The sequence below is a fragment of the Barbus barbus genome (genome assembly GCF_936440315.1).
Source record: "Barbus barbus genome assembly, chromosome: 16".
NCBI lineage: Eukaryota > Metazoa > Chordata > Actinopteri > Cypriniformes > Cyprinidae > Barbus > Barbus barbus.
Window position 1 is genome coordinate 1,790,125 of NC_136744.1, and position 27,171 is coordinate 1,817,295.

The 27,171-nt window shown below is 38.7% G+C and overlaps 1 protein-coding gene across 2 annotated transcripts; it reads right to left on the reverse strand.

Annotated features, from left to right (window-relative positions):
* Positions 1-1,692: 1,692 nt before the first annotated feature.
* Positions 1,693-27,168, reverse strand: LOC306882061 (GTP-binding protein 2-like). 2 transcript variants are annotated; one of them, XM_079436506.1, is made up of 13 exons: positions 26,829-27,154; positions 23,774-23,853; positions 23,191-23,217; positions 22,660-22,844; positions 21,539-21,647; positions 21,254-21,451; positions 20,115-20,289; positions 7,661-7,880; positions 6,710-6,845; positions 5,665-5,723; positions 4,506-4,677; positions 4,198-4,362; positions 1,693-2,769 (listed from the first exon to the last, which is right to left on the reverse strand). In XM_079436506.1, exons 4-13 carry the CDS (start codon positions 22,791-22,793, stop codon positions 2,587-2,589), a joined length of 1,551 nt encoding a protein of 516 aa, XP_079292632.1. In that variant the 5' UTR covers positions 22,794-22,844; positions 23,191-23,217; positions 23,774-23,853; positions 26,829-27,154; the 3' UTR covers positions 1,693-2,586. The 2 variants fall into 2 exon arrangements, with proteins under 2 accessions (XP_079292632.1, XP_079292631.1); XM_079436505.1 differs by lacking the exon at positions 23,774-23,853 and having other exon boundaries at positions 26,829-27,168.
* Positions 27,169-27,171: the final 3 nt, after the last annotated feature.

A 27,171-nucleotide genomic window follows, 5' to 3' on the forward strand; every position in this document is an offset into this window, starting at 1 on the left:
ATTTATTTGAAAATGTACATTTTTATATTTTCAGTATAAAAATAGTGAAAAAATATAGATTTTTAAATCAAAAGTAAAAACTGTAATATTGTGAAATATTCTTAAAGTAGCTGTTTTCTGTGTGAATATCTGTTAAAATGTAATTTATTTCTGTGATCAAAGCTGTATTTTCAGCATCATTACTCCAGTCTTCAGAGTCACATGAATAAGAATTAATAAGAAATTACTTAAATGTCCTAATTGAACTATTGCCTAATCCTAGTTTAACCTAAGCCCTGTCTGTGAAACCAGGCCGATAATGCTTACACATTTGTGATTATAACTTTTATGATTATGATTATTTATAACACAATGAACACCATATTAAATTACTTTTACATTTATAACGGACTATGTATCTTGACATTAAGATCTGCACAGTATCTTACTACATCTTGTGAGTGGTTATGTGTGGCGTGTTATTTGAGTGTTCCCTGTGAGGCTAATATTCATTTTGATGTGAGCTAGTTAATCATTTCAACAACAAAAAAAGAAAAAAAAAAGCAATTTTTATATGTTAGGTTACATTTTATTTTGATGGTCTCTTTGCAACTACATGTGAACTAACTCTCATTAGAGTATTATTAGGCTTAGGTTAAGGTCAGGGTATAGTCTTGCGTAGCCAGACCTTCTTGGGCATGACGTCTGAGGCTGAGACTAGGGTAGGTATAACGGTGACGTACTTGCAAAGTTGCTTATAGTCAGTTTGTCTGTTGGGGAACCATCAAAATAAAGTATTAGCATATATTCAGCATACATACTACTAATACTCCAATGACTGCTAGCTGACATGTAGTTGCAGAGTTACTTATCAACAGCTGTCTAAAGGGTACCATCAAAATAATCAAATTGATATTACAATAAAAATAGTCCAAAGCAAATGTGTTATATTACACATTCATCTGATCTGATATCTGATCTTATGACTGTTTGGGGAAAAAATAAAAAAAAGACTTATGCTACTTTACTTAAAGCAATCAATGACCACTTATAAGTATAGTAATAAGAAAGATGGCAAGATAAAAATACACTATAACTATGAGAAATATAATACATTGTAAAAAGTGGATGCAATGTGTTCACTGTGTTATAAATCATCATACTCTTAAAAGCTATAATCACAAATAACTAAATATAATACATTAAAACTTATGAATATTCATAAGTTATAACATTTTATAACATATATTTTTAATATAATGTATTATGCATTCACTGTAATGCCTTAAAAATACCCTTATAATGTATTATAAATATGGGCTTCATAGAAAGTGTTACTAAAAGATCTTGCTGATGAAAATAAAATGACTAGTTAAAAACACTTTTGGATGGATATTTTTATGAGAGCTTTGATCAGTATCAATACTTCAGGATTAATCTGCCCACCCTTACTACACACACACACACACACACACACACACACACACACACACACACACACACACATTGAATTCTTTTACTTCAAAGAAATGCTAGATTTTTGTCAATCATTTTTGTGAATGAAAGATCGAAAGAATAAACAAAGCTCATTTATTTTCACAGGCTTCTTTGCTCATATTGAAATAATTCTGAGGTGGCTGGATTGCATCATCCGTCAGGATACCGGCCAATCAGAGACCAGCTCAAATAACCAAATCACTGTCAGGCCAGGCGTAAACTGTAATAAACTTTTATTTATGTACATCACAATATACAAACAAATTTGTGCATAAATATTCCAATTCACCAAAAAAATAAGGCTAAAATATTTGTAAAAATCTCAAAAAAACATCTAGCATGTAAAGCCAGAAAAGAGACATTCGGTGTAAAATGAGACGTCACTCAAAACAATGCAATCGAGTAGAAATGATTACAAATCTAAGTAACTGCAACATCCAGAATTCTCTATAACATTCTATATAAATGTACTTTTTTTTTTTGGTTCAAATCAATTTTTTCTTCTAAAATTGCACACAGAACAGTGATGCAGTAGAAACTTGAGCGTGAACGTGTCCTCATATGTGATTCAGTACTGAGACCAACATGCATGCGATGGGTACAGGACAGCGCTAGCTAACAAACATCTACAAACAACCAATCAAAAGTCTTAGCACCAAACCAAGTGTTCAGAGAGACAGAGAGCAGGAATAAAGACTGCTTTGCATAATCAGTGACGTGTGAACATAATGCTTTCCTGAGCTACTAAAGCACTGGAGTGCAGGCAGAGACCGGTCAAGGCAGATCGACTTCTGAAGCGTCAGAAGGAACGCAGGAGCACTTGGTGACTTCTAGCAGAGATCTAAAGCCTGTGCTGGTAAAGCTTGAGAGTAAAACACCTCTTAGAAAACGCTAAAATAAATAAAAGACATCAGAGAGGCAGCTTGGTACAGCAGAGAGATGACTTCACTCACGACTGTAGCTGCCACGAGATTCTTCATTGACATCGCTCATAAAAACACAACCACCTACAGATAAATCTGATGTCTTGAAACAATCTCTGTCCTTTGGTGAGTGAATAGTGACTGAGTGTGTTATTCAGTGGCGTCTGAACGCTGAAGTGTTCAAGCCTCACAGCACTGAGTCTGGGGCGTGATGAGAAGAGCTGTGTTTGGATGGCTGTAGTTTGGTGACCTGGCCGATGCCTTTGGTGACTCCCTCTCTGAAGAGCAGCTTGGCGCCCACCTTCAGATACTCGGGGTGCTTGATGAACTTGAAGCGCACCACTGCTTTCTCGCCGGTGCGCAGCTCGTCCTGCAGGAGACAGATGGACACAGGACCTTTCACTGACAGACAGATAGACTGATCTTGCTTCTGTCTGGGGGCGGTACAGTCAGCTCAGAGCTGAGTACATTACTTACAAATTGTAATCCGTTACTGATTACAAATTACATGACAAAAATTGTAGTTAGTAATGTAATCATTAAATTACACTATTTTAAGTAATATAATCATATTGCTTTTAGATTATTTTTGATCTGGCTTAATCACATTGATTGAAATACCATATTGGAAAACAATACAAAGAGATTTCATTTGTTGTTGTTAACAGCATGAATTAGACATTATTAGCATTAAACATTATATAGTTTCCCAAACAGGGTTTGTGAAGCAACTGTTTGTGAGTTTAATGAAAAGCTAAAAATGTTCAATTAAAATCAATCAAAATAAAACTTACTAAAAATTCTATATTTTATTTGTTTACCTGCATGTCATGTGACCATAACCAACGTCAGAGAACCGTGAACATATAAATATTTAATTATTAAAATATTTATTTAAAAAACTTCTACAAATGATTTTAGGTGAAAGATGATCAGATGATAAAAATAATTCATGAATTGGTGCATTTTAATGTATTTGAAAGACAAAAGCCTTCCAAAGACAAAGTAATACATGGCATAATAACCTACTGACTGATCATATAAATAAAAAATGAGTGTGTTAATCAGTAGTTGATGTTGATACGCTTCTTAAAAGAGTCCAGTGGTCATACCAGTGATTCATACTAAAGCTACTAAAACGACTCGGTCAAAAGCAGTGAGTGATTTTGTTTGATTAACATTAAGGACACAGAAGTTTATTAGGCTGCTGTCACTTTAAGAACAGATCCAGCAAAGATTGCACACATGAATGTCACCACAAAGCCGTAATTACCCGTGAGAAACCCTGAACTTTCTTTAAGCCCTGAGTTTTCAATTTGGGGGCGAGTGAGTGAGAAAACACGTCTGATGCAATAGAAAACAAAAACAAGTGGCTGCATTAATGGTTCATTTGTTAAAAAGAATTAAATGATTTATTTTCTCTTACAGTAAACAATATACCGCGGAACAACTGCTACAGCATATTTAGGCCTAGTACATTTCCAGCACCTTGTTAAATTGAATAACATAAAAAAAAGTGAATTTTCTGTAGAAAAGGTACATCATCTTGCTCTGACCAAATGAAATACACCAGATATCATAAAAATGACTTCCTAACTCATTAAATGACTGGGACCAACTGTTTTTTTCAGAAGAGTTTGGACATAACCTTCTGTCTAGCAGGACAGACCAACAGACAGACAGCTAACGGGCTAGATACAGACACAGAAATATACACAAATCCATCCAGACCAACAGATGAACAGACATTAAGTGTTTATCCAGCCATCTATCAATCAGCCAGATGGAGAAGACTCACCTTTCCTTGCAGAGCCTCGACCGTGGCCGTCTGTCTAACGTTGCCCACATGCACCGTCACCTGGAAGCCCTTGTGGAAAGTTTTGGCGTGGAAGAGTAAAACGATCTCAGCCTCGAAGCGCCAGCAGATAGTGGGGTTCATCTCTGGGCTGACCATCACCATTCCCTGCCAGAAAACAATCGGCTTTATACGATTTATACAATTCTTTCTGTATGGACAATTAACAAAGATCCTAGTATAACAGCTCATTTTAAAACCTGGTCCATTTCAATGGCCGTTACACTGTAGGCACCGATAGACAAGCTCACCTTTCGCAATAGTGAGCGGTCGAAATCTCCCAGCGCCAGAGTAGCGGCCTGTCCGGCTCTCAGCACCCTGCACCCGGAGCGATTCCTCTGGATGCTGCACACCGTCAGCTCACGAAACTTCCCGTCGTCGGTGGGTCCGACCACCAGCTGCTCTCCCTCGCGGCAGATCCCACTGAACACACACACATTCATTAGACTCTAGAGGTGTAACGGTGCACGTATTCTGTCCGGCTCTTTCGGATTCGGTGCGCATGTGTACCGATCACATACAGCATTGTTTTAACCACTGCATGAGTGGAACTTCAGTAGAAACTTCCAGTTTTATACATATATTGTTACTTTTGATAAGAAAAAAAAGTCTCATCTTTCAAATTATGTGCATTTATTTGGGAAATTTAAGCAACAAATGCTGTTTTGACGCTCTTTGATGTGGCTCGACAGATTGCTGTATAGGCGCCTCAGTTAACGGCAGCGTGATCATCCCATCCTCTTTACTACTAGATTTAATGCGAAATAAACACGAATGAACATCTCATGCCTCATGTCATCACTCAATCAGTGTTTCAACCGAGGAAAGACGTCAAAACAAAATGTCATGTAGCGCTTAATTTTCCTCAGGCAAGTCATCAGTCAACGCTCGTTAGTTCGCTAGAGAAATTAAGTCTAGAGAAGAGCATTTGCAAGACTATTTACTCAATATATATTACTTTACCTGTTAGTGATGTCTCAATTATTTAATGTATTTTTAAATAAATCTGCTGTGAAACAAGTTATGACAGCAACTGTGTAAATGATTATATTTCAACAACAAACATAAATTTTATAATTTTAGAAGTTAATTTAAAAACTGCAATATGTGCACTTCACGTTTGCATACAACTTTTTAAGTTGAGTGTTGATAGTTAAAAATAAATAGTACATATTACTATTAATTAATAATTGAATTTTATTTAAAGAAAGAGCAATTGTTCAGTAAAACCACTGTTTAATAAAAAAACTATTTTATGTTTAGTTTTCTCCTGCTGTACCGAAACCGAACCATGACGTTAAAACCGAGGTGCATGCCAAAGCGTCGTTTTTGTGTACCTGTACACCCCTATTAGACACTAATGCCATCTTACTGGACGCCACAGACAAGAGGAAAAAGAGGACGACGCACCTGTAAAGAGTCCCACCAACCACTGTCCCCACATCCGGCACGGTGTAGATCACATCAACCTACAGGATCACAACACACAAACTCATGAACGAGACAACAAATAAAAAACGCTGTTTCTATTATTTTTTCAAACCAAATGCCGGTTTAAGACTTTATTTGGTAAGGACGCTGGGATGATTTTACCCAATTTGTGTTGATAATCATTCATAATCAGTAACACAATAGTGCTGGGTTAGAAACATGGAAATAAAATACTACGTTCTAGTAAATTCCAGCTATTATTTGAGTCCTGAAAATACTTTGCCCTTAGGAATGCACAGTATTATCAGAACGTCATCGGAATCAGCCATTAAAGGCTTAAAATATAAACATTGCTATAGGTCTGACTCTGATATGACAAATTACGCAAAGATGCCTTGCTGATAAGACACATAAAGAGATAAGATGATTCCTGAATTGAATGTTTGCCTGCATGGTGATTAGATTCACTGTTTTGGATCGGCACATAATACAAATAAAATGTCAAGGTTACATCAATAACTGATTTTATTACATTTTCAAAGCTTTCAATGTACTGTCATTATAAAAATAACTTTAATCATGTGCATTTAGTTCTAACAAGCAAGTTTTTGCTCAAAACTAACCAAAATTAACAAAAATCTATTTATAATCTCTGCAAAAGATAGACTTAGTGTTGTTTCCAAACAAAAGGAAAAATTTCATGGTATCAGGAACGGCTATTGGATCAAATTATATTGATATTGAAAAATATCAGCATATTGGCAAAATCCAATATCTTTGCCTATCCATGTTCATGACAGGAATATGTGTGGAGAGGAGAGAAATTTTAACCTGCCTGCAGTGGTTAAAATGTAAGTTATTTTATATTTAATCAACCATGTTTAGAATACTGTTAAAGAGCAACTTCGTTGATCTGTTGATTTGTTATTTTTCTCCACACCTTTTCACATCCACATTCATGCCAATCCTTTCAGAACAACTCAAGATCGTTAATGAGGGCCTTGCATGAAGAGCACAGCTGTACCTGAAACTCGGTGAGCTGCTGCATGAGCTCCTCCTGCTCTTTGCTGTTGCTGAGGGGAGGTAGAATATTAAAGAAGACCTTCAGCAAATCCATACTCTCCCCAGTCACGCTGGACAGGGTGAAGATAGGGGTGATGCTGCAGGAGAACAAGGAAGACAACAGATTCTGATGAAGCGCTTTAGAGCCAAAATCATGAAAACTTGGGCTGCACATAAAATCGCATGCAATATTCAAGCGCATCTTGTCAGTAAAGCCAGTTCTGTGATTAGTAGTAAATCTCCATCACGTGCTGTCAGATGGAGCAGTATTTACTACACAGAGCCATAGTTCACTGACAAGCTACGCAAAACCACATTAATAATTGCAGACGATATCATCGATATTATACATCAATATTATGAAACCGTGCTGTTTGAGTAGCTTCTCAGTGAACTACGGCTCTGTGTAGTAAGTGCTGCTCAATCTGAAAATACCACATTTAATAACATGTTTTAGTCCAAACTCGCTTCATAACATCAGTCCAGTGTTTGAAATAAATCCTTCTGTGAGATGATGTGGCTTCTTACACAGAATAAGGCACGCAACATATTTAATAGTATTCTAAGCAGTGATAAAGGCATTGCATTATTATATACTTTATTATAATGAAAATTATAATGAGAACTCAGATAAACCATATATTGTCTCAGTCCTGTGTTTATTAGTCAAGTTGAATCAATGAAAGCAGTTAAATCTTCTGTTTATTCAGCTAACGCTATAGGGATTTGGAGTTTCTCTGGCCTTCGGATGGAGATTTACTACTGATCACAGAACCTGCTTCACTGACAAGATGCGCACATTAATATCGCAGCTTTTGCCTAATTGTGATTGCTATATCATTGCGGTTTATCGTGCAGCCTAAGAAACATCACGGCTACAACTTCTGATCACTCTGCATCTGGGTGGGTGTACCTGGGTGACTGTGCAAACTTCTGGGCGGCAGTGACGGCGTCGTCAGTGGAGGACACCAGCATGGGCACTTTGTTGCAGCCCGGCTGCTTGAGGATGCGCTCGAGCTGTCGGACGGTGCGCTCCACGGTGCCTTTGGTGCACAGGTCCACCTTACTCACCACAATGAAGATGGGCACCTTCAGCGCCATGGCCAGACCCAAGTGCTCTCGCGTCGTCCCCGCTGAGAGAACAGAGAGAGTATGCATCTTACATGGAGAAATGGGGCGTACCAAAGAGAAGAAAAAACATCCAAAGAGCAAGCAACCAGGTCACATGTTTTCAGCCGTAAACTGTGATCTGGTCAGTGTTGCATGTTTACATACTTTAATCTCAAGCTCAGATGGTACACTGGACACACACACACACACACACACACACAAAACTTTAAAGGAATCAGTGAAAATTAAAGGGTTAGTTCACCTAAAAATGAAAATGATCCTGTTATTTACTCACCCTCAAGCCATCCTAAGTGTATATGACTTTCTTCTTTCAGACGAATCCAATCGGCGTTACATTAAAAACTGTCCTGGCTCTTCTAAGCTCTATCATTGCAGTGGGCAGGTGTTTCTGTTCAACAGTCCAAAACACGTCAAAAAAAGTGCGTGCATCCATAATATAATGTGCCTCACATGGCTCCGGGGGATGAATAAAGGCCTCCTGTAGCAAATCCATGCGTTTTTGTAAAAATATCCATATTTCAAACATAATAAACACCTCTCTCTCACTTCATCTCACTGTGGTACGCGGAAGTCGTTCTGGTGGATGACGGAGGATGTATGCGTTGAGTGATTAAGTGACGAGCACAGAGAGAGAACAAAACAAAAACGACAGATACCGGAAGTGAGAGAGAAGTGTTTATGTTTGAAATATGGAGATTTTGAGTAATTTATTAATGATTATTTTTACAAAAACGCATGGAGGCCTTTATTCACGCCATGTGCACGCTTTATTTGACGTGTTTTGGACAGTGTAACAGAAACACCCGCTGACTGCAATGAGCCAGGACTATGTTTAATAGGGATGGGACGATACACCTACCTCCTGATTCGATACTTGGGTGCCGATACGATATGTATTGCGATTCTTTTAAGAATTTCAATTCTACAAGTATTGCGATTTTTATTCTTTGTTTTTAACTCTAGACCATGGGAAAAAGTTGAATGATACACTTAATATACAGACTGTCACAATAATAAAAAAAACAAAACATCTTAGTTACTATTGCGACTCAATATTACAATTTATTGTGATTTTTGTTTGCTTATTAAAGACTAGACAATGAAAAATAGGGTAAACATACCTATCAAGCTCACCAAAATCTACACTGAGACATTTTTAGTGCACAAGATATTGGTTTCAGTGCAAAAAGTAATGTTAAAATAAAATATTAATCTCTCACACAAAAATATTTAATTTTATTTTAAATGACAAAAGCATTTCAATTAAGATATACATCACTAAATTCAAAAAGTCTGGCTGTGCTTAATGGGTACATTTCTGTGTTCTTTAAGCACAGCGCTGTTCCCATCATGTTTATTAACAATTCTTGTTTATTTTAAGGACATTTTTTGAAGATTAATTGTAAGAATATATTTTTTGAAGCACAGTCAATCACAGAAAAAGCAGAACACTAAAATCAAGCATCAAGGCCTTCAAGTGGATCAGTTATATATTATAATGAAGTATCATCTAAACACAATCAACATCTAGACTAGTCCACATGCAGCTAAATAAGAAACTAGCCTCATTGTGAAGTTAAACGGATGTAATCTTATCTGGAGTCTCTTAAGGCTGGAATACACATGATTTTCCTCAGATGTACAGTCTGGAGAAGATGATGCTAGTTACCAAAGATCAGAGCCAGTCTGCAGATTTGAGTCACAGAATCCATAGAAAACCAATTCACTTAAAGTGACAACCATCAGTTAATATTTAAAGTCTGTTTATGAAGTATTTATATAGATGTTCAATGTAGAAGAGCTTAAAGAGAGCACACAGATTAATTGGAGCAGCAACCATTTTTAATACATTTCATGTAATATTTATTAAATTAACAGGATTTGTGCTAAATAAATAGTCTAGGTCATGTATTACGTTCATACATATTTTATTATGAACAACTATTATTAACAATATCTATGAAATGATACTTTTTCTTATTGATGTCACGCTGAAGCTGTGATTTTCACAGTAGTGCACCCTTTAAGCTCACCTTAAAATAATATGAAATCTTTCAATATTACAGCACTGTAAAACCACAGACCAGCAATAAACTGTAGATTTATAATATTATGGATGTAAAAGTACAATCCAGTAATATGTTAGCGTAGCACACAATCTTATCCAGCTAGTCAGCTAACTGTGTTCTGGAGCTTCTGTTGCTAAAACTATCTTCTGGATCTCATGTAATTATTTCCCTCATCCAAGCTCTAGGTTATAATATGCAAAAGTCTGAACATGAATCTCTTCATTTTACAAAAAGTAGTTAAACTTACCCAAAATAAAGGCTTAAACATCTAAAACCACACATTTAAGGGGTTCCTCTTTTGGTGAAAGTTTTTAGACATCTTTTAAATCATCCGCCAGACAGAGAGAACACATGGAGACTCATATCTCAGCGTGTGATGATCTGACTGACTTCACATTACAGGAGGTGGACATATCAATTGGTTAAGACATCAAGTAGGATAATACATTATTTTTTCTTTTTATAATCTGATCTCAAACATGGAAGTGAGCTTAATAGGAACGTTTACCCTAGTTGATTATACCCTTAAAAGAGACTGTTTTTGTTAATATGACTGATAATATACAATGCAGCACATCTTTCTGAACTTTATTTCAGGAGTATACACGGTGTATATTTAAACTACCAAAACCCTGAACTTGCACATGAATATAATAGTCAGGTGAGCAGAAAAAATACTTTTATGAAATGAAATAAAGTGCTGTTACTTTGCACACCGCTCCAGTCATGTTTAGTCATGTTTTCCCGGCAGTTGGGATTCAAAACGTGAAGGTGCTGAAATAATTCTGGAAGAGGTTTGATCCTCTGCCTCCGTCACGGTTCTGCTTTCTCGCGCCGGCTTGGAGCGTATATGACGTCATGTAATGCAGCGGCCCCGCGCACGCAGAACGATCAGTGAATGACATCAAAGCACCGTGAGAGCTACAGAGAGCAGACGCTCCGCATGCTTTCGAATCGCTCTCGCGGTGCTTTGATGTCATTCACTGATCGTCTGCGCGGTGCTGCTTCAAGTCGAACACACACCTATACATTTCGCCCTCTGTTGGAATTACAAAGCGCTAACCTCTCCCTATCGTCTCTTGGGGAAAAAATAAAATAATGACATAAAAATGGATTCTGAGGTAAACCAATCGATTTTTAAATCGTTTTAAAAAGAATCGCGATAGTAAAGTAAAAAAGTCGTGACGTATTGTCAAGTATGGTGACCCATACTCGAAATTGGTGCTCTGCGTTTAACCCATCCAAGTGCACACACACAGCAGTGAGTAGTGAACAAATGCACACACACACACACACACCGTGAACACACACACACCCGGAGCAGTGGGCAGCCATGCTGCAGCGCCCGGGGAGCAGTTGGGGGTTCGGTGCCTTGCTCAAGGGCACCTCAGTCGTGGTATTGAGGGTGGAGAGAGCGCTGGACATTCACTCCCCCCACCTACAATTCCTGCCGGCCGGGGACTCGAACCCGCAACCTTTCGATTACGAGTCTGACTCTCTAACCATTAGGCCACGACTTCCCCGATAGTTAGGTGAATCGATTTTTTCTCCCACCCCAAATTGTTAATGTAACTCCGATTGGATTCGTCTTAAAGAAGAAAGTCATATACACCTAGGATGGCTTGAGGGTGAGTTTAAAACACAGGCTAATTTTCATTTTTGGGTGAACTAACCCTTTAACTTCAAGATATCAAAATGTACACTTTTTAACAGGTTTGTAGCATCAGTTCTAAAGAAGCATTACACTATCACGACAAGATGCATGTCGTTTGCGCAGTGAGATTTTCACGTTTGAAACTGATACAAAGTTCGTTTTACCGGCTAAGCTCAGTTTTCTACTGCAGTACTTACATATCCCATATTCCTCCTCGTCATACAAAAGCCCATCAAAATCTGACAGCCACTGAGTCTGGAACTTTCGCTTTTCCAATACACTTTTTGATTCAGAAGGCATAATCTTTTCTGTCACATTTGATGTGCTTGGCTGGGGTTCGCATTGAAATTTTCGCTTTTTTGCATCCACAGTAAAGGAAGAACACGATCTAGTGCGTCAATTCTCTTTACACAGCATGTGTAGCCTCTCTCTTTCTCTCATGTTGAGTGCGCGTGTGAGAGAAAACGACAGAGGGTGCTCTCAGCCAAGTAACAGTGTTTAATGCGGACTGAGCGGGCTTTGAAATTATATCTGCGCTAAATTTATTCTTTGCATTAACTCAATCACAGGTGAGTAAAATCTGAAAATTTACTAGCTATTGGCTAATTAAAATACATATTTTGCAGGAAATCGCATAGCAGGAAATTTACTCGCATTGTAGAGGGTTGTAGTTTCTGAATGTCAGAGCCAGTCTGCAGAGAAAATCACAGTGTATGATCCACACGGACCAGAATGTTAATTTTTTTTTTTGTGTGTGTTGCTTTAGAACAGGGGTGTCAAACTCCGTTCCTAGAGGGCCGTAGCCCTGCAGAGTTTAGTTCCAACATACAAACCATCTACCCTGCGTCCCAATGTGCATACTATCCACCCTGTTTACCCTAAATAGTATTGAAAATTACTAATATCACATAGAATTTAGGATGGATAGTATGCACATTGTGACGCAGGCCTAGTTTCCAAACAAGCCTGAAGGACCTGATTAGCTGGATCAGGTGTGTTTAATTAGGGTTGGAACTAAACCCTGCAGGGCTATGGCCCTCCAGGAACTGAGTTTGACAGCCCTGCTTTAGAATATGATTCCATGCAGTCAGAGAAAATCAGACAATATTTGATATTTTGAGGCAATGTTTAGGGCCCGAGCACCAATGGTGTGAGGACCCTATTGGAATTGCTCCGGTTCTTATTATATAACATTGTTTTCAGTTGTGTGTCTCTTTCTGTGCAAGTTTGTTGTGTTCGGTGTGATCCTCAATCTATTAGTAAAGTAAGTAATTTTATTTGTCACATACATAATCATACAGAGTATAACCAGCAGTGAAATGTAGGTATTATAGGAAGAGATACAGCTTGATATGAGGAGAAAAAAAACAATTCACAGACTATATTCTTATGAGAGTACAGTGTGAAAACAGAAAAAACACCCCAGCAACAAAAAGCACATCAACAACATAGTCACACGACTGCAACAGGGGAGTAATCCAGTTCCGGCAAGCAGCCATCCGGTCCTGCAGCCATTCTCGGCGCCGGTCGGACACGCTTGTCAGGCTGGTGGAACAAAGCGGCGAAGGCGAGGGATCGGGGGTAGGAGGTGAATGCATATCTGTGTATGTGCGTATCTGTCGGTGTATGTGCCTGTGGAGCCGCCACGCTGGCATACAAATCAAGTTGTCTCAGTCCGCAGAATGTGATAGCGACACAATCACGTTGCTATGGAGACAGCCTTGATCAGGACCCAGACAGAGTCAACAATCCGCAGGTGTCTGTGGAAGGGAAGAAGGAATGCAAGAGCGTCACACTGCAGTGCTCTTCCCGGGTTGTTTCCCAACACGAACTTGTCCGAGGCCGTGCTGTTTTGAGAGCGCCGAAAGAAGATAAGATTGTTTAGTCTCTCTTTGTCCATTCTGGTCTCCAAATCCATAAATTTTTCTTTTCAAATCCGAAAGCTTCTCCGTGATAGACTCCATATTGCGGTTAATAGTCTCAGTCTCAGAGCTGACCGCTCTGCCCACTGCTTCAATCATATGATATATGGTATATGATAACTGTTTACAAACTCGGCAAGTACATGATGCCTAGTTTTAAAATGGTGTTTCCTGTACAAACTTCTGTGGATCACCAATATCTTTTTTCAAGCCAGTTTTATTTATTTATTCATTTGTACTGTGGTTTGATTAATTCCAAATTTCCCCGACCCTGAAAAGTACGTAAACAGAACAAACTAGCGATGTCTAAAGCCGATCTGAGAAGCAGGGATATTTAAGACCGTAAATCTCTATGGTGGCTAGTTATGATGTCCCTAAGCTAGCTATGTTTTGTGAAAGATTAAGCGCCATTCAGGTTGATTGTCTTATTCTCTCTTTGTGACACACACACGCACACTCCCCATAGAGTTATGCATAAAAATACCACAGAAAGAAAGTTAGTCAATATCACACGAAGAGTGCCAGTTTTCACCTCTAAAAATCAGCATGATTACAAATGTGATACTGATTTTATGCAACAGTTTAGTAAACAACAAGTTAATATTAAAGGGGTGGTTGATTGCGATTTCACTTTTTTAACGTTGGAATGGAATTTTGTTTGAGCATAAACAATATCTGCAAAATTACAGCGCTGAAAGTTCAATGCAAACGGAGATATCGTCTTTTAAAATTATGGCAGTTTAATGCCTACAAAAATGACTGGTCGCTAGGACGAGTTACTTCCCGGGTCCGATACATCATGGACCCAGATAAACCCCGCCCCCGGGAACACGCAATGAAGCCGGGGGCGAGGCCATGGCTGCTTTAGAGAAGAGGAAGAGAAAACAAGGGGTGCACGTAAAAATCGATTCATATATGAATCGTGATTCTGTCTTCTAACGATTCTGATGGATTCACAAGTTTCAAAATCAGTTTTCTGAAACAGCGGTTCTGTTCTGTACTGTTGCTTGCGTCTCCCTGTTCTGCATACGCTCTACATCTCTCTCTCTCTCTCTCTCTCTCTCTCTCTCTCTCTCATTCAGATCGTCAGATTAGCTCCAACAAACTGTTCCAATTATTCACTTATTTTCACATAACTATGAGAAGCGTTATACATGGATGCGCATGCAGTTGCTGTGCTGTATTAAAGCTTTAATCAGAATAAAACCGTATATTAAAAGCTAACAAAAGCAGTAGCATTTACAAACAACAGTGTATCTAAATGTATAAGACAACAACAAACAAACATACCATTAAGAGCCGTGCTTGCACAGGTTCTGCGCTATCCTCTTCATTAATATCCTCTGCGTCTCATTCGGGCTCAAATTGATAAGCAATATTGACGACGCCATTGTTTACAATACAACTGGAGCACATGCCGTTGAGCTGAGGAGTGTGACATTTAGACGCACACTAGAGGCAATTTAGCGAATCACAGCACCCTGAGCCAGCTAACAAAGCTGAGCCCATTGCGTATTTCTGAGGAAGAGGCTTCATAAAACCAGGAAATCATCAGTTCGTTCAAAGGAGAAGGGACAGAAATGTGCAGAATAAAAGGTAAATTATGTGAAAAATAATGCGTTTTTAAAAAAAACGAAGCATGAACACATGTTAGACTGCACCCCATAAACACAATCAAGCCTAGAAAAAAAAAAAAAAAAAAAAAAAAAAAAAAAGTCAACCACCCCTTTAAGAGACTTACGTTTTAATGTTTCGTTCCTGAATGAATCAACCATTTAAATGATTCGGTTCAGTCGCAATGACTCACTTATTAACAGTGACTTGCTGCCACCTACTAGCAGTTTTAAATTCACATTTAAAGTATCTTCAGAATCAGAATGAGCTTTATTGCCACGTATGTTTGCACATTTGAGGAATTTGTTTTGGTGACAGAAGCTCCACAGCGCGACAGAATGACAGCGAGAGGACAGGACACAGATAATAAAAAAAATGTACAAATATACAAAATGGACAATGCGCAAAATAGCACAAACACAATATACAAAATAGACAATTTAGTATGTACAGGTATGTTAGGTGCAAATTTGAAATGTAATAAGTATGTGTTAAATAAAAAAATAAAAGTAAAACGTATGATAGTGTTGTGTGTTTCATGTTTCTTGTTAAGAGTTCAAGTGTTCATGAGATGAGATGGGAAGAAACTGTTCCTGTGTCTGGTCGTTCTGGTTCTCAGAGCTCTGTAGCGTCGACCAGACGGTAACAGTTCAAAGAGGGAGTGTGCTGGATGTGAGGGGTACAGAGTGATTTTTTAACAGCCCTTTTGCTCACTCTGGATAAGTACAGTTCTTGGAGAGTGAGGAGGGTTGTACCAATGATTCGCTCAGCAGTCCGGACTACCCTCCGTAGTCTTCTGAGGTCAGATTTGATAGCTGAGCTGAACCAGACAGTTATTGAGGTGCAGAGGATGGATTCAATGATGGCAGAGTAGAACTGTTTCAGTAAGTCCTGTGGCAGGTTGAACTTCCTCAGCTGGCGAAGGAAGTACAACCTCTGCTGGGCCTTTCTGACAATAGAGTCTGTGTGAATGTCCAACTTCAGGTCTTGGGAGATGGTGGTGCCCAGGATCCTGAATGACTCCACTGTTGTTACAGTGCTGTTCATGATGGTGAGTGGGGGGAGAGCAGGGGGGTTTCTCCTGAAGTCTATGATCATCTCCACAGTTTTGAGCGTGTTGAGCCCCAGGTTGTTAAGACTGAACCAGACATCCAGCTCTTTATCCTCCTGTCTGTAGGCAGACTCGTCTCCATCTTGGTGTGGTGTCATCTGCAAACTTCAGGAGCTTGACAGAGGTGTCTTTACAGGTGCAGTCATTGGTGTAGAGGGAGAAGAGCAGTGGGGAGAGAACGCAGCCCTGAGGAGCTCAAGTGCTAATGGTGCGGGTGCTGGATGTCTATTTTCCCAGCCTCAGTAGCTGCTGCCTGTCTGTCAGGAAGCTGGTGATCCACTGACAGACGGAGGTGTGGACGGAGAGCTGAGTTAGCTTGGGCAGGAGGAGGTCTGGAATGATAGTGTTAAAGGCCGAGCTGAAATCCACAAACAGGATCCTCACATAAGCAATGTTGCCAACTTTTTCGATGGAAAGTAGCTAAACCCAGTTTGAAAAGTCGCTAAATGTCGCCAGATGACGTCATGCGCTAATTACCATATTCATGACGTCAACACGTATATTTGCATGTAAAATTAGAGAAGCAACATAATATCTATTTGAACTGAACGCGCTGCTCCTCTCAGCCGCTCACTGAACAGAGAAAGAGGTTTTGTGCGCGCTGACCTCGCGCCGTTGCGGCAGTACCAGCGATCACAGAGACTCGCTAAGGTTTGTCAAAGAAGTCGCTAGATTTGTCGCTAGTCGCTTTTTGGGAAAAAAGTCGCTAGGGGGGTCTGAAAAGTCGCTAAATCTAGCGACAAAGTCGCTAAGTTGGCAACACTGCACATAAGTCCCTGGTCTGTCCAGGTGTTGCAAGATGTAATGCAGTCCCATGTTGACTGCATCATCCACAGACCTGTTTGCTCAGTAGGCAAACTGCAGGGGGTCCAGTGATGTCCTTCAGATAAGCCAAAACCAGTTTTTCAAATGACTTCATGACCACAGACGTTAGAGCCACAGGTCTTGAATTAAATAGTGTGTAAATAGGCCTACATCTAAATGCCTCTTCAGATGCAGCTTCTGTTTCCCCTCTGCATTGCAAAGATGAATTTAGTTGATTCTGATGTAACAGCTCAACTGTCTTATTATCCTAATTGACTGATTAATTGTAAGCATTTAACTCAAAAGGTGATGCACACTTTTAGAAAAAAAAACACTTTATATAAAAGGTATAAAATGCCCATAAAATGTAAAAATCAATTTAAACTTATTGGAACAGATTAATTTCTATCACTGCTGTGAACTGACAGTACACAGAATATGAACGATATCAAAAACAAGATTTACACACACACACACGCCAATACGTAGAGAGACATTTAAGAGGGTTTATTCAGCAAATAACTCTAATTTCATGTTGCAGAAAAATGTGTTTAGAAATTGTGTATGGAGGAGTCTTGTTCCAAGTTACCTTCCTGTCCACTGATTTTTGCCCATTACAAAATCCACAAAGCCTTCCAAGGAGACAGTGCTTAGGTCATGCTTGAGCTTTAGTTAGACTGAAACTTGAAAGTTAAGTTGCACGACATAAATGCAATGTTTAGGTATTATTATTTTTATTACTATTCTCTTGATTTATGCCATAGTTTTAGTTTGTACGGTTTACATTTTTTAAAGTAATGTGAAGTTGATTTTTGTATTTCTTGATTTATGCCTTAATTTTAGGTTGTAATGTTGAACTTTTTTTAAATAATGTGAAATTTATTTTTGGATTTTTATTTATTTATATTTTTATTGATATTTGTATTTGCATTTTGAATGTAATTTGGCAATTAAATGCATTAAATGGGTTTAGTTTTAACGGTTATTAATGCATGCAGTTTCAGCATTAAAAATATTTATTTTTCTAAAAAGGAAACAAATTAGTTTTTTATTTTAAGAGATCAATCTTATTTGCTCTTGTATATCAAGTATTGCTCTTTAATATAGAAAAATGACTTCTTATTCGATTAATCGATGGAATGATTGGCAGAATACTCGGTTACTAAAATAATCGATAGCTACAGCCCTAATTAAGTGCTATAGAAATAAAGGAGACTTGACTACTTACTATTGCTATTACTAGGTAATATCTATGTATTACCCGCCTGAACCTACTCCTAGTTGCCTTCTATTCCTCAGTACTTTAAGTACACTGTTAAGTGCATGTACTGTAAAATCAAATGCTACCAATATTTTAATTCTGTTTTAGAATTTACACCTTTATACAAACGACAAAACATCTAAGTGTAATTAATCATCCTTCACTGAGCCAGGAATCCCAGCGATACAGTGAAAGTGAAACACTCATATCTGAGATAATAGCTTCACAGATAAGGATTGCATCCATAGTGTGCAGTTCTGAACAGAAAATGTTTGTCTGATCAGCCTGACTGCACACGACACAGCATCAGCTCAATCAGCGGTGTTGGTTTGTGATGGACTCAAAGTCAGTGAGGGAGTGGTTCTGTTTGCTTCCAGCTGATGGCTACGGCCGGCGAAACCCTTATCAGAATGTGACTTATGTAGGCGTGTGATAAGCTTTAGCAGGTCATCTGACAGCCAAAGGCATTGAGCGTCACTGAAATGCCTTCCTCAAACTCCCAGCTGATTCACACAGTCCAGAGCATGGAAATAACAGCAGGTCACATCCAGTTGCCTTTGTGGCAGGCCAGTAAAATCTGTCCAAAGTCCAGCCGGTTAATGATTGGAAAACTGGATGTGCCTGTGCTTGCATGGATTTGCTTATGGAAAGTCAAACTCAGAGAGGTGCAGCAGATACTGTACACCACCGCCTCCGTCTGCTCTTGCATAATTTAAGCGCGCTGGTGTAGCGTTGCAGACAGGGCATCGTGTTCTCCTTCAAAGACATGCATGACCCGCTCGCCCAAATATCAGCTCCTATTTCTGACACTACTTCCCAAAACCAAAACAACATAGTGGTATGTCAGCATATGTTGTTCCAGGACCAGGAGGCACACCTCCTGTACACAATCTAGCAAGATTTTTAGCAAGAAATTTGCAAACTATCACTCATAAAAACGAACAAGTCTGCAGGTTATGGTTATTATACGGTTAATGGCAGCAGGATAAATGCTTTACATCACGTTTCTGTCCACACTGCACATGAAATTGCTCCAAGGGACTAATCACAGCCAAACTGAAGATATTTGAGATTTAACACAGAATTAACAGAGTTTAGGTGATTGATTTGTTTCAAACGCACAGCTTTTGTCTTCTCTAGATGTTAACCGATGAACTGGAGTGGTGAGGATCACTTGTGGATTATTGTGATGCTTTTATCAGCTGTTTAGACCCATTCAATGCAGAGCATCCACTGCTGAGACAGTGATGCAATGCTACATTTCTCCAAATATAAAGAAACAAACTCATTCTAATCTTGAATGGCCTGAGGGTGAGCACATTTTTTAGGTGATATGTTCCTTCAAGGGTAATTAACCTACAAATGGCTTGCTTACAGCTTCATATTAAACCAGGATAGGAGTAAATTACAGGCTGTGGATGGGCGGACCTGTGGTCTGCAGTCACAACTAGACTGCCACGTTTCAAGTTTCCCTAGACTTTCATTCAAGACCCACTTTGGTCCAGGACCAGAGCAGTCCTGAGGTATTCTGGGGCATGGAAGACAGAAGGAATGGGGGCGACACTTAAGAGTGACGCTCTGCATTACATAAGATCATATGCTAAGATTACTGAGTATCCAGGAGAACAGCTGATTTATCACTCCATGCCAAAAATGGATTGACATGTCCAAACATTATGAGGTCTATTTGTGTCACCCGCCCTGCGTTATTTGACATTTATCAGACCGTGCTTCACCGGTAAACACGTTCAAGCAAACAGCAGCCTGATGGCACAACGTCAGCCGTGCTGTAAATGCTTACCGATGCCGGTGTTGGCGCTGACCACGAGCATGGCAAAGTCTGGACAGTAGCTGGTTAAGCCAAAGATGGTGGTCTTGAGATACTTGTGGTGGCCTGCCAGGTCTATGAAGGTGATCATTTTTGAGGCACTCTCGCAGATTTCTTCTGCTGTTCGAGACTCGCTGTAGTTCACCACCTAGATAAGAACAGACACTGATGCAAATCAACATACACATGCAAAGTTCATCTTTAATGCTGAGGATAATCTAGAGCTGCATGAAAATGGTTAAAAATCTAACATTTAATCAGAATTATTGCAATTTCACATTAGCACAAATTAAGAGATGGTCAACTCGCATGGTTTGCCTGCAGATTTAGTAAACAACTGCATGACAGAAAACATACTGCCTGTATTACATGTATTATTTTATATTCCAGCTTGCATGTTTTACAGGTATTTTCAGCTCATGAGTGCTTTTTCCATAATGTAGAGTGAGTGTGTGTGTGTGTGTGTGTGTGTGTGTGTGCATGGTTACCAGGTTGGGAAGAATAAGTAAACCAATTTGCAAAAAAATGTATTGATTTATGAAAACCGCTCCGATTGAGGGATTTGAACCCTTGATATCTGGCAACCGCAACTGTGAACTCTTGTGGAGGCTTGGTACCAATGCCGAATAACACAAATGTCAAAGTAAAATGAAATGTTGTCAGGATAAGTAACCAGCAGGCAAATATCGCAGAGGATTATGATTATTAAATCGAGAGACGCAGAAATCGTGATCGCGATTAAAATGCGATTTATTGTGCAGCTCTATGATAATCCATAATACACCTTTAGGATGACGTTACGGCTGGGCAGTACGTAACAGTAGAAATGTGTAAACCATGATGCAACAGTAAATATATTTGTGTGGCTATTAGTGGGCAGTTATTAGTAAAAGAATACTGCAAAAACACAAATTGGGACACATCCCAAACAAGTCCAGGCAAGCCAGAACTTGTTATATAACGGGTTTAGGCACATTTTGAGCTTCGTTTGTTTACAGCTGCCAAGCAACAATTAAACTTGACATCCTATCACAGAAATAAAGTGATCTGTGATGCTCTTCAGTCAGTCTGCGGCTGCGCTGGTCTGAGGCACACAGTGCAGCAGTTCTCACCTCTCCTTTGCTGTCGAAGCCCAGGATCTCAATGCTGATACTGGAGGTCCGTCCGGTCTGGATTTCATGAAGGTGTCTGAAGAGGTTGAGTCGCGCTCTCCCTCTCCCGTTGTCCAACTCTCCTTGTGTGAGTACACCAAGCAGAGTGGACTTCCCTGAGTCCACGTTACCCAGCACCGCTACCCGCAGGTCCAAGAACTGCAGAAGCGTCACATAATGCCATTAACACAGGCCTGAGAGCATCAAACACATCAGATGAACATGACACAAACACCAGACGATTACCTGCTGATCATCTGGTACTTTCCTGACCAGCACCTCAGCGATTCTGTGAGGCTCGTCCGAGTCGTAATCCACCTCCCTCTCTCTGAGAACTGTGATGTCTGCACCCACCCTGAACACACACACACACACACAACACTGTGGCCGTCACCCTCACCAGACCGGCCAAGAACACAGCAGCCCTTCTCGTGACAACAAGCACACCTTTAGCATACTTAAGAGTGCTAATGACTGAAATAATACACTTTAAAAGAATATACTTCAGTGAAAACTGAATATAACGTTTTCTGACACTTAAATGCAATTAAATGCATATCAAATGCAATTAGCTGAACTTGAGTGCTTTTTTGACACACTTAAGTACATCTTTTATATAATTTCATGTATATTTGAAATATGGTTAAAGTACTGCTGAAAGTACTGACAGGCATTTATGATAATATACTTTAATATAATTCTATTGAAACAAGCATATTGTGTATTTAAATATATTTGTAATGATGAATTTGCAATTTAGTACATTTAAAATATATTAATTTCAATGAAAAATAACATAATATTAATTTTAACTATAGTAAGTACTTTACATGCGTTTTTACGTTAGTCAACACAAGTGTACTTCTTTAAAGAAGAACAAAAGATGATTCAAACAAAGCCTTAAAATGTACTTTATATAGAAAAATATTGATATTTGTGTCAAGTGCACTTTTTAAATGTGTATTAAGTGTGTTAAGACAGTCACAAAGTGACCTTTTATTTCATTAATATTTTCTGCAGGAGGGGTTTTTTTACTTTTAAGATTTTACGTATGCTACTAGTGCACAATTAATAGAATGAAGTGCACTATTATTTTCACAAGTTAATTCATATTTCAATCTCTTTGAAATTTTAAAATATATATATATGTATCAGAAAGTACAAAAAAACAGCACAAGTAATACTACCAATATGAACACACATTTTACAAGTATATTATTATGATTGCATGAGAGCTTTCTCGTTACTGTTTTGAGGTGAGTATGACCTATGCATACTCCTGTGATATTTGATTTGATATAACTATGAGACAAGATGAGTTTAGATGAGCGTGTAAAGCTGAGGCCGGTGTCTGTGTGTGTTCGTACTTCTCAGCCATCCTGCGCAGTGTTTTGAGAGAGGCTTTCATGTCCTCCTCCATCAGGCCCACCAGCAGCCCGTTGTCCTCCACGCCGATCTGATACACGGCCTCCCCGCGGCCCTCCTGCAGGCGCCACTTCATCTGCGTGGCCAGGTGCTCGAAGCGGTACTGCGTGGGGTTCACCAGCTTCAGCTAAAACACACACACAACAATAACAACAACAGTCCGGCTGAATGCAGAAATGAGCATGTTTAGCTGAGATTTGGGCAGTAATGATGGGAGCGTCAGCACGGTTTTGTTTGCCGGCGGCAGCTGTAGTGTATAAAAAGCTAATCTACTGATGCATGCATTTACACAGGAGACGCTCAGACTGCTAGCTACTTACAGTGCATTGTGGGTAACTATGCATGAATAAAAGCAATGCAAAACATTATGTATTCTTTCAACAAACATTAATGTCCAAATCTGAGGCGCTCTGTAGAGTTCGGTGATATATTTGGTGAATATCTGTGCAGATGTTAGCGTGCGGAGAGTTTACCTTGTACTCAATGTTTCCCTCTTCAGCCTGAAACAAAAGACAGGACAGAGTTAATGCTGAACCGAGCTCAAAGTCACAGGTCAGGATTCAAAAGCACAAAGAAGAGAAAGAGCCGCGCTGACACCGCTAACAAAGTCAACAGATCTGAATAGCCTCTTACTATACGCATCTTACTACTTTAACCGTCGTTTGAGATCAGACACACTGCATTAAATCACATTTCAACTGCATGTCAGGTAAGTTGAAGCAAGCTTTGCTATTGCCAATGTAAACAAGTCACAATTTAAGTACAGACAAAATGAAGGAAAACAAGCAAAAACGTGGTGTTGAACATTGAACAACCCTAGATAGAATTAATTTGCTTTTATGAAAATTCTAACAATCTAGTTCAACAAGTCCCACTAACGACTACAGTAATCAATCATCTGACTGACTCTACTAGTGTAAAAGAAACAGCACTGAATCAGCATTCATCAGTTCACAAACAGCTGTTGCAGTGTGTCAGCGTCACATTACAGGCACTTCACTATGATGATGCAGTAAAACAACACGGACACAATAATGATTCATGAAACGGCCCAACCTCTCATTACACTCCTTCTCTCTCATCTTTATTGATCGTTTGATGTCCACGTCTTGTTTTTTCTTTCTACTGAAGCTCTCCTTTATTGCCAGCCAAACAAAAAGTGAAAACCATGAATTCTCTCAAATATTCTGCAGTGTAATATGCTGTAATCCAATTTTTAGTGCTGCCAAACGATTAATCGCATATAAATAAACGTTTTCGTTTACATATTGTGTACTGTGTTACATTTATTATGAATATAAATGAACAAACATGTGTGTGTATATTTAAGAAAATATGTTACATTTATATGTGACCCTGGAGCACAGAAGCAGTCTTTAGTCGCTGGAGTATATTTGTAGCAATAGCCAACAATACATTGTATGGGTCAAAATGATAGATTATTTCTTTTATGCCAAAAATCATTAGGATATAAAGTAAAACTCATGTTCCATATAGATATCTTGTAAACTTCCTACAGTAAATATATCGAAACTTAATTTATGATTAGTAATATGTATTGCTAAGAACTTCATTTGGACAACTTTAAAGGTGATTTTCTCAATATTTAGATGATTTCTTTTTTTTTTTGCACCCTCAGATTGTAGATTTTCAAATAGTTGTATCTCAGCTAAATAGTGTCCTAACAAATCATACATCAACGGAAAGCTTATTTATCCAGCTTTCAGATTATTTATAAATCTCAATTTTGAAAAATTGACCCGGACTGGTTTTGTGGTCCAGGGTCACATATATTAAATACAGTGCCCTCCAAAAGTATTGGAACAGTAAAGACAAAATTGCTCTGTTGTCTGTGGAGTCACGACATTTACAAATATGATTAAAATATGAATATGAGACAAAACTACAGAATGTCACATTTTATTATTGGGTGATTCAACACACAGATGTTTTAGCAGCTAAGAAGATCAGCACTTTTAGAGTTCATCCCTCTATCTGATGTGAGCATAAGTATTGGGACAGTTGCCTCACAGGCCTTTCTAAGTGATCAGCTGTGTCCTGTTGCATTAATTCTTCAGATATTAAAAGCAGGGAATGTGTCGTATCAGTTTTATTACTTCTGTATTCTGAATCTTGCATTCGATGATGAGACACACAAACCAGGATGAAGATGAGGGAGCTGACTTTGAGAGAAAAGCAAGCAATTTGGATGCTAAAAGAAAAGAGGAAGTCAGTTAGAGCTCTAGCAAAAACAAAGGACATGGAGAAATCAAGAGTTTGGAAACCACCAGCAACCAACAACGACCTGATCGGCTGAGAAAACAACAGTAGTTGATGACAGACAAATCATAAAAGCTGTGAAAATGAACCCTAAAAGACGTGTCTGTAAAATCACCAACAACTTCCAGAAAGCTGGGGTTATCAAAGTGATGGGAAAGCAAAAATGTGGAGAAAAAAGGGAACTGCAATGATCCCAAGCATACAGCCTCATCTGTAAAGCATGGTGGAGGTGGTGTCATGGCATGGGCATGCATGGCTGTCTCTGGAACAGGCCCTCTCAACTTTACTGATGACTTAATGTATGATGACAGTAGCAGAATGAATTTGGAAGGGTTCAAAACCATCTTGCCTACCAATATTCAAGAAAATCAGATTCATTGGGAAGTGCTTCATATTGCATCAGGACAATGACCCAAAACACCCTGCCAGTTCACTCAAGGAATTTATAAGAGCAAAGAAATGGAAAGTCTTAGATTGCCCAAGTCAATCTCCAGATTTAAATCAGATTGAACATGAATTTCAGCAGCTGAAGAGGAGAGTAAAGGCAGAAACTCCCCAAAACAAGCAATAATTGGAATTGGCTGCATTAAAGGCTGAGAAAAGTATTTCAAAGGATGAGAGCAAGAGTCTGGTGATGTCTATGGGTCACAGACTCACTGCTGTGATTGTGAGCAAGGGATCTGCAACTAAATAATAGCTTTTAATCTTTTATATCTGCCTTATGTTCAACTGTCCCAATACTTATGCTCACATCAATGAGTGGATGAACTCTCAAAGTGCTGTTCTTTTTATTTTGTAAAACATATATGTGTTGAAACGGCTAATAATAAAATGTGACATTCTGTAGTTTTGTCTCATATTCATCTTTTAATCATATTTGCAAATGTCTTGACTCCACAGCCAACAGAGCAATTTTGTCTTTACTGTTACAATACTTATGGAGGGCACTGCATATATATAGAATTATATTCATATAACTTATACAAGTTATATGAATATAAATATATACATGTAAATATTTGCAAAATACAAAGTATGTGTGTGTATTTATATATTCATAATAAATATAAACAGTATGCACACACATATATTATGTAAGCAATTTTATTTATTTTTGGATGCGATTAGAGTTCGTTTGACAGCACAATTCTTACGCAATTATCAAGAAGTTTTATAAGCTCAAATTAATAGGACAGGTTTTGTGGAATATATTTTCTTTAAAATGTATATGCCACAACAATACAAAAATTCTATTATATATATATGTTTTAATTATAATATATTTTAAAAGACATGAAGTTCTACTGTAAAATACTGTAAATATGGGCTATATTTTATAAGTAAATAATATGACTATTTATAGGGAAAGGTGCATTTCCAAAATTTTTGTGTGTTACATTTCTTTATATTTGATTTAAAAAGCATGTTTTTATGCTATCAAAGATGTTTTATGCTGCATTTCACATTATTCAGTTCGTGTTGATTATAATGTTTACAACGCTAGTTTTGAGCTTCTAGAGAGGCTAATTATCATGTTCCACCTGTTTTATTATTAGCACACTTTACAGTAATGACCCTAACATCTTCATTCCTTCAAGAGATTGGTATATTGACATTATACAATGCAATGTATACTTTACAGCTTCATCTATGTATGTTATGAAGATTCATCACGCAATGCTCAGAAGCCCGGAGATATACAAACATATAAGTTAGTCTTGCCAGGAGGAAATATAAATATATAATAAAAGCAGTAACCGGAAGCGGAGTGGACAGCTCGCTGTAAAACAGACAGATGTGTTTGAGCTCAGCTCAACCAGAGCAAACTCACCTCTGGAGGTAGATAAGGCGGATTATTGCTTGTTTTGGGATATCGGGCTGAGCGGTGTTTGCACTTTTTGCTGCCGTTTTTGGCGGTTTTTCTGCCGGCAGCTCCGGACTTTAGCGCGGTCCCAAAGAGCGAGTCCATCCCGGCCCAAACCCTCAAATAACACCGACATGCGACTGAAAACCACCGCGTCTGACTACGCCATTCAGCCCGCCGCTTCAGACAGATATAAACACAAACAGAGCGAGCCGAGCATCCTAAATAACTCGAGCCGGCAGGGATCAACCCCCACAACAACAACACAACTTCCGCTCCAAGTTTGCGGAAGTGCGTCATGCAAACTTTC